At 38.7% G+C, this 12,361-nt stretch overlaps 1 protein-coding gene and 1 long non-coding RNA gene across 3 annotated transcripts; one reads left to right on the top strand and one right to left on the bottom strand.

The window, feature by feature from the left end:
- Positions 1-309: 309 nt before the first annotated feature.
- LOC148740961 (ryncolin-4-like) lies at positions 310-4,961 on the bottom strand. Of its 2 annotated transcripts, none has more exons than XM_088754731.1 (3): positions 4,862-4,961; positions 1,863-2,246; positions 310-1,252 (listed from the first exon to the last, which is right to left on the bottom strand). In XM_088754731.1, the coding sequence occupies exons 1-3, from the start codon at positions 4,890-4,892 to the stop codon at positions 987-989; spliced, it is 681 nt and encodes a 226-aa protein (XP_088610857.1). In that variant the 5' UTR covers positions 4,893-4,961; the 3' UTR covers positions 310-986. The 2 variants fall into 2 exon arrangements, with proteins under 2 accessions (XP_088610857.1, XP_088610853.1); XM_088754727.1 differs by lacking the exon at positions 4,862-4,961 and adding an exon at positions 2,563-2,794.
- A 4,196-nt stretch (positions 4,962-9,157) lies between these two features.
- Positions 9,158-11,265, top strand: LOC148740960 (uncharacterized). Its single transcript, XR_015999264.1, has 2 exons — positions 9,158-9,441; positions 10,554-11,265. It is a non-coding gene; the product is annotated as an uncharacterized LOC148740960 (long non-coding RNA).
- The last annotated feature ends 1,096 nt before the right edge of the window (positions 11,266-12,361 follow it).

The raw sequence follows: 12,361 nt of genomic DNA, 5'->3' as shown, positions 1-12,361 counted from the left end.
GTCACGACATCTCTACTTCTGCAAACTACGCGATCATATTTGTGCTTAGTATAGGCCATCGAGCGTGTCCGTCTCAGTATCCATAATAGTTCTGGTTTGTTTCCAGCTACGTCTGTGAAAAGCTCACGGACCAACAATAACATTAATTTAAGCAATGGAGGACTCTTTCCGTGTTTAAGCAACTTCATCTAAACATGGAAAAACCTAACAGAAAACTAGTGCAAATTTCTAACCAAACGATTGATTCTTCGGGAGAGTGACTTCGATCACGACCCTTCTCTTTTCCATTCTACTAAATTAGGCGACACATCTGTGTACATTTCAAATATATTTTCATTTGAATATCAAACCATCACCTGCAGTTGTTCAGGTTTGCTTTCGGCTTAATCCATGAAAGACTTACGATGAATTAAAATTAACAACATTTAAATATATATTTAAGCAATGGGGGACTTTTACCGTTTTAACATAGCCTCATTTAAACACGATGGGAACCAAACCCAAGAAGCAGTCAGGAGGTTTGCATAATTCTTGGAGCTTTAGTTATATTGCTTATTTTTACCACAAACATCATTCATATCCTTGCTGAAGGTTTTTATGATTTCATTTATTTACTGCACATAATTATCTGAACGTGTTCACATCACGTTAACAATTGACCTTGAAATCAAGCTAATTTAGTATATATGAAGTCGACTTAATCTAATAACAATTAAGGCCTCTGGGAATTTATTTTTGGATCTAACTGACTTAAGGCAGGGTCAGGCGTAGTTTACCGGTACAAACTTTCTACAAAAAAAGATTTGCTTTTTGTTTCCATCAAGACTTCTCAAAAAAATCACGTTTCCTGATAAATCCTAGATAACTATACCAAAATTTTAAATTTGGCTTTCCCTTCACCGCACTATGCGATTACAGAGCCTTATAAGGGAATCTAGAAAATTTTGTCTTCACAAAAAAAATCCTTCTTCTCCACTCACCCACGACTAAAAGTGCACTGGTCTGATTTTCATTTCAGTTGTTCTGGGAGCGGTGCTTGCAGCAGAATCGCGACCTTTTAAACGTGCCCAGTGTATTGAATGATCATATCCAGGATGAGGAGGGATGCCGTTGAGATTTGATTCACAAGCTTTATTCGCGCCGTACCACCAGCCTCCCCCAAACTGCGATGGACAAGAGTCAGCTGAAAGTTTGTCCCGGGTACCAAATGACGTTCCATTATGAGCGGAAAGGGAATCACGAACATTTTGAGCTAAACACACAAAAAAAGAGGGAAAAAATTAAATATATTTTAAATTTATAGATAATTATTCGCATACGTAATTGTTGAGAGCCTAGCTCTGGCCCATTTAACGATGGAATTCTGCTTCTTGGGGAAGCGACATTTCAGAAAACATTTTTTAATTCTAGAGTATCAAAGTTACTGAATCAAATCTGACCACTAGTTTCCTATACATCCCAGGTCCTTGTGTCACCTGATTGATTCTATGCCACCAAATCACAGCCAACTCTCAAGTAAATGAGTTGTTCAGGGTTGGTCTCATGAGCATAATATGCATAACCAGATATGAATCACACTGATATTCTCAAGGCAAACAGTCGTTTGTGAGACATATGTTTTGAGATGCACTCTATGTAAGGGAGGTGATAGTAACTGTCGTCCAAACAATTTGAATTGATTAGGAAAGAGTAAATTGACTTACATGAAAACTTGCCGATGTGTAGCTTGTAAAACGCTGCCTCATTCAGAGGCAAAGTCGTTTGTGAGACATTTGCTTTGAGATCTACCCTGTGTAAGGGAGGGGATAGCAATTGTCATTTATGACAATGTGCATTGATTAGAAAAGAGTAAATTGACTTACATGAAAATTTTCCGATGTGCAGCTGGTAAAGAGCTTTCTCGTTCCCAATACCAAACCATTTATACTCTGCGCAGACAGATTCGTTGGAAGTTACTCCCAGATCCACGCGGAGTTTGTTTTCTGTCTTGTTTTGCGTCAGGCGTTGGATCTTGTCCAGTCCGAGCCAAAATTCACGAATGAGGAAATCACCGAATCCCTTTTTATAGTCGTTCCAGGTGCGATTGAAATTCATGGTGAGATCCACTCTCTCCTGGATCACTGTCCATCCTCCACCGGCTGTTGTCTGGTCACAATAGACATCAAAGGCACCTGAACCATCAGGGTCGATTGTATAAACACCACTGATGGATTGGCCGCACGAGTAAAGCTCAGCACAGTTCTTAACTGTTAAGGGATAAAAAATGAAATTATTCTTATCGATTATGGGTATCAGGGAACGGGAATAAGCGAGGAAAAGAAGAAATAATAGAAAATAAAAGAAAAGAAAAAATGCAACAAGTAAGCGACCGTTAGTTCAGTTTTTTTGACAGTTCTGAACTCATGGAGGACGCTAGAGTGCAAGTAGAATTGTTCTTCGCAAGGAATCTCTGAATCCTAACGCCAACCAAGAGAAACGTTCTGCCAATATGTGATCAGCCGTCGTATTCAAGGAAATGAATGTAATCCAAGAGTTATCATAAAAGCATAGATTCTTACTCACATTTCTCGGATTTTCTGCTGTTTTTTTTGCAACTTATCGGAGCCGCACGGGTTGAAGGTAACAATTGAATCATGAATAAGAGTACCACACTGAGCAGCAAAGAAGAATTTTGTGAAACAGACATGATACGATGAAATTTCTCTCCCAACCTTAAAGCTGTAGATCTCGAAATGTACACGTAGCACAGTTGTAGATTGAAGAAATCTCAATGAATCGAACCTGTATATATACTGCAGTTTCCTATGTGAAGGCGTAGGAACCATAGACGCGATGAAAATATGCTAGACGACAGTACAACTACATTTCTCGGAAGCCGGAGGCGTGTTCTGGAATAAAGAGCATCCTCTTTCTTAGAAACTAAAGATGTAATGAGAATATGGTGGAAGACAACCGTATATCCCGGGAGTCTCCCAATACTCATAGGGGACGATAATCTGGAATACAGCATATGTATTTGCCTGCGTGAATTAACATAGGAAGTTCGAATTCACAAAGATTGGGTCGAAATAAGCGCGAAGCTTGCTCTTCTAATTTGAAAAATGTCTCTTTCTTTGCTGGAACAATTCTAAGGTGAACCTCATTAGCACTTAAAAGTAAATTAAATGTTTCATCAATGTCAGACTATGATTGTATGAAAGAGATAAGGAGTTATAGAATTTAGTTCATACATTGTGCGTGATTCATCTGTAAAGAGATAATGAAACATTTTTGCATAATTTTATGAATGACATCATGGTGGATGAGTTGAAATCGTTATAATGTGTTTCGCCATCATTTTTGAGCTGCATTCTTCTGAGGTATCGTCACTGTAGCAGCTGTTTATGATAATAAGAAAGTGGGTGTTAGGTTAACTCCTTTAGAGCAAGATCGGAATTCCGTCACTCCAAGCTTAATACTTGACTTTTTAAGGTACTCAAGTGTTATTCAAACACCATTGCTTTATTACAACTTGCCATGGCTTAAGTAAAGTCTTGTGGCACGGCGTAGTCGGAAGTACCACTAAGTAAACCTATTTGACTTTCATCCAAGACAAATGATTCGATTTTGTAACTAGTACTGATGCAATTGCTTTTTACGTCTTCCGAATCATCAAAGTGATTGTGCTTTGGGGCATAGAAATATTTTTCAAAGAGGAGAGGATACCAGAGGTAATGATAAGATCTATCTGTCTCGGTGGAGCTTATTAAAGTTGAACGGTTTATTTTCCCACCTCATTGATCCTGTCTAATCTGGGATTAATTACGTAAATTATAACCAATTTTCAAGGTCAGGCGACCAAGTGTAGTCTTGAGTATGGAGTAAATCAAAGACGAAATGATCCGTTATTTATTATATTCACCAATGAAATTATAAAACAACCATCCACTTTTAAAATCTAAAAATCAAACTCAAGCATCCATTTATCTCACGATCCTGCAAGTTTCTCAGTCTCTCGCTTGGTGACCCCTAATTCATTTAACGAGAAAACGAAATTGCTTAAAAAGACCGTGTTACGCCCGATGGTCAAAATTTTTCTTTGCAGGGAATCGCTGAAACCTAACGCCAACCCAGAAAAACATTCTGCCAATATTTAAACAGTCATCGTATTCAAGGAAATGTAATCCAAGGGTTAACATAATATACCAAAGCATAGTTTCTCACCCATATTTCTCGAAATCTATGTTGTTGTTTCTGTGACTTAGCGAAGCTGCACGAGTCAGTTGAAGGTAACAATTGAATCATGAATAAAAATGTCGCACTGAGCAGCAAAGAAGAATTTTGTGAAGCAGACATGGTAACAAGAAATTCCTCTCCCGACCTTAAAGCTGTAAATCGCAAACTGTCTAGTATGTAGCACAGTTGTAGATTAAAGATTTCTATTACTCAAACTTTCTATTTATACAGTGCAATTTTCCTTAACTTATCAAGGCGTAGAAACTATATAAACGTAATGAGAATATGCTAGAAGACAACTGTATTTCCCAGGAGTCTCCCAATACTCATAGGGGAAGATGTTCTGGATCCGTATTTCTCTGCTTGAATTAGCATAGGAAGTTCAAAAGATTTATAAAATATCTCCAGCCAAAATAAGCGACAAGCTTGCTCTTGGTTTTTAGATGACGTCTCCTTCTTTGCTTATCCAAACTTCAAAGCTTGCACAATTCTGTGGTCAAACCTCAGTAACCCTCAAAATAAATGCAATATTCCCTCACGGTCCGATTATGATTGTATGAAAAAGATAAGGACTTGCAGAATTCTTCATCTTTGCCGTTTTAATTAATACATCATGTGATATTCATCTGTAAGGAAATAACCATACCTTTTTGCATCATTTTTTGAATAACGTTCATGAGTCCTAAATGTTGGATGTGTTTCGCAATCGTCTTTGTGCCGCATTGTTGCGAGTTATCGTCACTGAAGCAAAAATGTCCTATGAAATTGAGAACGTAGGTGTTAGGTTAATTTCTTCAAGGCAAGATCGGAATTCCGTTGTTATTACAATTAGCGGCGGACTAAACTGTGTTAAGCTCGAACACTCCAATTACATCATGAGCGAGCCTAATACTTGACCGAGTATTGAAATACTCAAGCAAAATTGTTTTACTTTTACTCGTTATTTGTCGTAGGTGATGATCTTTGAGGAGGTTAGGATAACTTACTGTTTCTCGCATCCGAAATACAATTTATTTTTAAACTTTTAAGCGATTATTTCAAAGGGATGTTGTACTTTCTCGTTCGCTCATATTTACAGTGCTATTTGATCTAAACGGCTCAGTAAAAGCTCATCGTATTATCTGCCTGGGACTAAGGCTTCCTCCATCATCCATATCAATATCCTTTCAATATGCAGTGGCACGATATTACACGCAGCTCAGTGTTTTGACCTTTCGTCTTCTGAATGTGATTATTTTCAAAACAAATATTTTCTAGCAACTGTTTTTCAGTGGGGGCTGACCAGTTGTGATAACTCACAAGTATCCCCCAAAAAGGCATATCTTTATGATAGTCGCAAGGGATCATTTTATGATTAAGGTGAACACTTGCTGACATTCATGCGTTTGTCATTTTCACTGGGTTCTTAATATTAAAACCGCACCAAGGAATTCAATGAATCGATCAATCCACAGCTACCTTGTAGAACTTTCTAATTCGATTTCTAATTTTTTAATTCGATTAATCCACCTTGCAATAAATCGATTAATCCACCTTGTAATTCAATAAATCGATTAATCTACCTTGTAGAACTTTCTCTTTTAACTTCCCCATTCGGTTAATACAAGTGAGACATGTTTCTGATAGAGCACTTCACTCCTTTTATGGAGTATAAGGTTTCCGTCGCCCATAAAAAAAGTGCAGTTTCATCAGTTATAGACCCCATGCATTTGACAAAACCATTTGTATGAAGGGAATCCCCGAAGAACATAAAACTTCTTTCTCGCATCTTCGGTATTACGCCTGATTTACGTACTCTTGAATTGAAATGCATGTAATAAATTAAGCTTCCTAATAGTAGAAATAGTGGTTGCTCGGAAATTTGATGAGTACGATGCAAGGTCAAGCAGTTGAAATTTCTTCAGTCTAAGACTGTGCTACAACGCCAGCCATGGTAGATTTCAAGCCACAGAAAGCTATATATATCTCGTGTGGAAGATGTCTCCTTCTTTGCTCACTCAAACATGCGATGCTAGCACAATTCTGAGGTGAAACCTCAGTAACCCTAAAAGACAAATTAAATGTTTCATCACTATCCGAATATGATTGTATGAAAGAGAAAAGGAGTTATAGAATTTAATTTATACATTTTGCGTGATTCATCTGTAAAGAGATAGTCGTAGCATTCATGAGTCCTATGGGTTGAAATCTTCATAATGTGTTTCGCCATTATCTTCGTGCCACATTCTTGAGAGTTATAGTCGATGTAACAACCCCTCTAGTAAAACTTTCTTAATATGATATTGAGATTGGAGTGTTTGGTAGATTACTTAAGAGCAAGATCGGAATCTCAGCGATAATACAATTAGCGGCTGACTAAACTGTGTTACGCTTGAACACTCCAATTATGATAATGAGCGAGTCAAAGACTCGACCGTTGACCTCTTAAAGTACTCAAGTATATTTCAAAACAAATATTTTCTAGCAACTGTTGCTACGGGGGCTGATCCAGTGGTGATAACTCACAAGTATGCCCCAAAAAGGTACACTGAGGATTGTCACAACAGAGAGGAGGTTTAAAGCCATTTAACGTTCCTAAGATATTTTGTGATTGAGGTAAACTTGATTCATGTAACACTTTCAGGCATTCAAGTGTTCGTCATTTTCACTGACCTCTTAAGATTCAAACCGCACAAATGAATGAAATAAATCGATTTATTATCCAACTACACTAAGACGAGTACAAATAACGCCATAGACGAGTACAAGTATCACGCGATATTTGTACACGTCTAATGTAGAGTACCGGTTAAACAGGTTTTCTCGCATCGCGCAAGCGAAGAATTGGATTGTAGTTACGAAATAAAAAAAAAAAACAAAAGTGGCAGACAATTTGAATCATATTTCCGACGACGAAGAGTCAGAATGGCTGGCAAATATAGATCCAAGTTTATTAGATGAATCAAACAAAGAAAAACAGCTTGACGACCAGAAACTTTCTTCATTTAATGAAGAAAATAGAAACAGCAACACAACGCGCCAATATTCCGTTCCGCTTCGCATACTTCTGTCACGCACTCCTCTTGAATAAATATCCGCGAAATTCGCCCGCACTGAAATAACAGTTTGGCGTGTTGGATAATAAATATATCTTATTAGACGTTTTGTTGTGTAGTATTGCTGAGTGTTTTTACTCGTTATTTGTATTTTGACTCGCCCTACGGGCTCGTCTAAGTACGGCAGAACTCGTAAAAATACTCAGCGATACTACACAACAAAACGTCTAATTAACAATTATTCCACGAGCGCGCGTTGGATATGAGATGATAGATAGCCAACGAGGCGCGTAGCGCCGAGTTGGCTATAATCATCTCATATCCAACAAGCGCGAGTGGAATAATTGTTTTATTAAAAACGTTAAATTAAATTATTAAATTTTTAGCTCCCTTTTAATTTTAAGCTGACACGTACGCTTGCCATATATGTAGATTATGGTATATTGGCTGATATACCATAATGGCTAAGCCAATAAAAAGTCTTGAATTGCATTAGCCAATAATTTAGTTTTTAATAATAAGATATATTTATATACAACAGTCTTGCAGAACTTTCTGTTGTTAACTTCCATGGCCGCTTTTAAGTTGTCTGTCAGTTCACAATGTTCTAATTAAACGAGTTGAAGTTTGAGAACGTGAGTCAATTCTTTATAAATGTGACAAAAATATCATTCATCAAGGAAACAGAAATAACGAGACCGGTAAGACTCTGAACTTTCATAACTCCCGGTAACCTTCAAATCCTAATTAGGACTCTACAACGAAAGCGAGATTGCGAGGGTGTTCTCAATGCATTTGTCCTCTTTTGAAGTTATCATTCGTTTCATATTGATCAACTCATCAGAATAGTTGGTTGAAACATGTAATGTGTCTGTCATTATTAAGTCTACGCCATTGATTTTCCTTTCTTAAATGTCGTTCTTTCTGCTTTCGTTTTGTTCTTTTGACGCTTATGAATCCATGGTCAACAAAGAATGATTTAACTCATTATCAGTTAAATTAAAAAGACATGAATTTCATGTTCACATATTCATATTTCTGCCAACTTTCCTCAACAGCTAAGAGCTGTGCTGAGCTGCAACGAAGATGTCAAATAATCCGCGTTGTTTTTACGATCCATCCCAATGGCTCAGTGCATTCGATGCACTTTGCAATCAGACAATGACCGGAGGAGGTTGGACAGTATTCCAAAGGAGAATGAATCGATCCGTTAATTTCAACCGCACCTTGGATGACTACAAACGTGGCTTCGGCAATTTCCTCATCGGTGAGTTTTGGCTCGGACTTAACAAGATCTACCGTCTGACACAATATGAGACAGAAAAGAAGCTACGAGTGGACCTCGGGAGTGAGTTGAGTAAACGAGTTTGGCATTGGGAACGAGAATAGTACCTACACACTGAACCTTGGCAATGTTTTGGGTAAGTTTCTCTTAGTAAGGTATATATTTGTCAAAAGTCTCTATCTATGCCTTTACTTTGTTCTCCTAAAAAGTGGTGTTTGCAGAAATAAAACTTTTTGCTAACCAACATCATTGCGTCTCAGGTATAGAGAACTAGAAGTGTATATAAGGGTACATGCTACTCCCTCTCTGTTAAGAAAAATTGATAATTATATACTATTAAAAGAGGGTCGTAAAATGATGCGAATGATCAGGCATGTAAGAAAACTGGTCATGCATACGCCGTTAACTCATTCGGGGTCATCTGTGACGAACTGTAGACGATGATGGATGGTCTGTGTGGTCTTTTGATATTTTCAATAAGTTGGACGTTAAGTGAACTATCTATAAGCATTGTTAAACATTACAGCTATTGATGAGAATAAAAAGCTTGATCTTCAATAAGTCGTAATTTCCATTTTTTTCAATTTTTAAAACCTTAAGACCTTGAAAAGGTAGTTAGAAAACAGGCGCATTAATGTGTCGAAAGCGTTACCTCGATTATGACAGCCGTCGACTCTACTTTCTATAGACTACGTAATCATATATGCGTATAGGACAGACCATTGTGCTAGAGATCTTAATTGCCTTGTTTCATTTTCCTTTTGACTGTACATGGTGTCTTCCCAACACAATCGCAAACTTTATCCAGCCCCATCAACCTACCAAAAACTGTTAAAGCTCTTTCAACTATCAAAATCAGTTCATGTGCCAACAAAGCTCATCCTACGACAAGAATCAGTAATCCAGGTAAGCGGAAGCACTGACTAATCAGTGTTCCTGGCATCAGAAATATCGTGAAAAGTGACTAACCATGAACAATCAAAACTTTTTATCCTAAATCTTAAAAAAGGGTTCGAGAAAACTCGCAGTAAATGTGTTTAATGCAACATTAAGAACAAAAACCGAGAAAAACTGAATGAGATAGAGAGAGGTTTTAACTCGGTGACCTCGTGGCACGGTTTGAAGACGCCGCCACCGCGCATGCATGAAAAGATAGATGTCCCCTAAACACTAAACTCAAGCGGTTGAACAAGCAGTTCTTTAAAAATGCAAAAGTTAGTTGCAACTTAGAAGGTTTTTAAGCACCCACTCTCAGGGATGCTGTCACTCAGTTGTACCTGTGTGCTACTCGAATGTCTCGATAAAGAATGTACTCCTGTTTGTCCATGGGTCCAACACCCATTCCGTTTGGAGTAACGTAGAGACGATTAAGTTGATTAATAGCCCTTTGAACGACTGGGAAAATCTGACATTTTATCGTCTATTGGAACTTCGGATTCATACGATCAAACAGGATGACCAGTTGCCTGTTGCCTTCTTAGCTCAGTTGGTGGAGCGCAGGACCGTTATTGAAGAGGTCATGGGCTCAACTCCCGCACAAGCCTGCATTATTTTCAGGCTTGATTTTCACCATTGCATAGGTAATGTTTTTAGCTGCGATGATCACTCTCATATTCGCTGGATAGTCGTTTGCACTTCTCCCTACTCACTAATTTTCTGTCATTCCGCTGGCCGCTCGATGAAATTGAAATTTTTAAGTTCTCTGCATCCATCACCCATCCCCTCCCCTCTGATTAGTTGGCAGATCTTCACTGGGATTTTCCAATTGGGAGGGGCATCTAAAGTTACAAATTTGTGCCCACCTCTTTATTTTTTAATAGTGGGCTATCCGCAGGTATCCCATGACCCCCTCCCCCCGTAAGTACGTCTCTTTTTAATAAACGATTTGTGATTGCCATAAAAATAATGGCTACATGAGCGATTTAGCTTCCTAGAGGGTTTCTTTCTTGCCAGTGGGGTTCCCAAGTTCCTATTTTTTTAGTCAATAGAGAGATCACCAGAGCCTCTTTTTCTTGCAGATGATCCTGAAAAAGAAAAGGACATGATACTGAAGGGAATGGAGTTCTAAGACTTTTATTGGTATTCCCGTGGGTATATAGATCCTTCTGTTTGTCCCATTTACTATCCTGATCTGTAAAACAGGAATTGATAATTTTTGTGACAAGTTTCTTGGGACTGTGAGATTCCTTTTGGTCTGTTTTACTATCCTTATCTACCAGCTTTTTGGGTAAATCCCGGAAAAGACTGAAAGACAATTCTCGAATGATCCCACGACCTTTTATCAAGGTGTCTTGAAATGTCTATTGACTTATTAGAATATGATGGATTCTTTTCTTCAAGTCATCAATTGTGCATTGCGCTTTAATATCGGACCCACGTAGAAAATCAGGTAAGAAAACGCAGTTTTGGAATTCCACTACAGTCGAAGCTCTCTTAACGGACACTCTCGTAAGCAGACAACTCTAGCTTACGGCCGCCTTGTTTGAAACCCCGTTTTAACTTCCATACAAAATCTGTATTTTTACATTCTCGTAATCCCGTAAGCGGCCGCGGACAACACTTTCAGGGATTACGACTTAGACTTTTTCTTTGTTTTTAAGCTCTCGTAAGCGGACACCCGAAAGAAAATCAACAACCTCTGTACAGTATCTTGTTTTTATCAATCAACCATTTTACATTGCCGTTCGTCACAATGATTTTACAGTAATTACAATACCATAGTTCAATGTTTGTTTTGTCGTCATCCACATGCGGTTACATTTCGAAGCATGCATATGCGCTTGTGACTGGAATTATGGCGTTTCCACCACATTGTAGCCAATGCACTCAAGTTTCGATTTTAGCCAAGGCAGAGACATTTTAGTGTTACCATAAAAACTATATACAGTAAATGGCTTGAACCCGGGGGTAACATGTGAAGGTGTGGTCTGATCGTCCGGGTGAGTGTAGTCCTGAGAAGGACTGTTGTCGGTGGTAGTGACTGACGTTTCGACAACCTGTGTGGAGGTCATCATCAGAGTCAAGTGAATGATTGTTGTCAGTAGAATGTTCTTATTCCAGTTCGTATGAAATGATCGGTTGGTTTTGCCGTGATGCTATTGGCTGTAAGACTCAAGTGACGTAAGTCGGTCGTGATTGGTCTGTTTCGATCTGTCGGTAAAGTTAGGTCGTTCTTTTTCGGTCGTTTGTGATGTTTATGTCGTGAATGAGTCGTTTGTATGGAGCGGGTAGTTGTTGACATCTGTTTAGGGGAGTCTGTTCTAAGTTAGTAAACCAGCTTTCCAGAGTCAGTCGTTGAAAATAGTCAGTGCTGTAGGTTAGGCATTGCACAGAGTCCCAGTCAATGTTGTGGTTGGTAAGTCGATGGTGTTCAGCAATGTGATTGCTGACAGCACCTTTCCTCGTCGTCCGTCTGTGTTCAGTCGGTCTTGTTGTGAGGTTTCTGCCAGTCTCATCAATGTAGGAGGCTTGGCAGTCGGAACAATTGATCTTATAAATCGTTCTCTGTCTTTTCCTCGGTTCGTCTTTGTCTTTAACGTTGGTTAGTAACCGACGTAGTGTTGTGATGGGTTTGTGAGCGACGCGGATATTGAAGGGTAGTGCCAGGAACTTCTAAGCCGTATCCGGCTCCTCTGTTTACTCGCTTTCCCCTTACAACAGCCTTTCTTTTGTTTGTTCACCGCTTTAGAAACTTGCCAACAAACAGCGACAACCTTAAAGGAATGTGTCCGAGTATTTCATCGTTCTTGTTTATAGTGTTTGGGTGTTCTTGAGTCGACAGTTCTTGATGATACGTTCGCTCACGTGGTTAGCTGGGCAAGCCCCC

The sequence above is a fragment of the Stylophora pistillata genome, chromosome 1 (genome assembly GCF_964205215.1).
Source record: "Stylophora pistillata chromosome 1, jaStyPist1.2, whole genome shotgun sequence".
Taxonomy (NCBI): domain Eukaryota; kingdom Metazoa; phylum Cnidaria; class Anthozoa; order Scleractinia; family Pocilloporidae; genus Stylophora; species Stylophora pistillata.
The sequence above is the reverse complement of the archived record's forward strand: the minus strand, read 5'-3'. Positions and strand labels throughout refer to the sequence as shown.

Bases quoted from the DNA above. Each gene is read 5' to 3' on its own strand.
- LOC148740961 (XM_088754727.1), bottom strand. From the start codon at position 2,686: ATGTCTGTTTCACAAAATTCTTCTTTGCTGCTCAGTGTGGTACTCTTA. The intron at 2,247-2,562 runs GTGAGTAAGAAT...ATCCCTTAACAG, and splicing joins CAGCAGAAAATCCGAGAAAT to TTAAGAACTGTGCTGAGCTT. The intron at 1,253-1,862 runs GTAAGTCAATTT...TTGTGTGTTTAG, and splicing joins GCACATCGGAAAATTTTCAT to CTCAAAATGTTCGTGATTCC.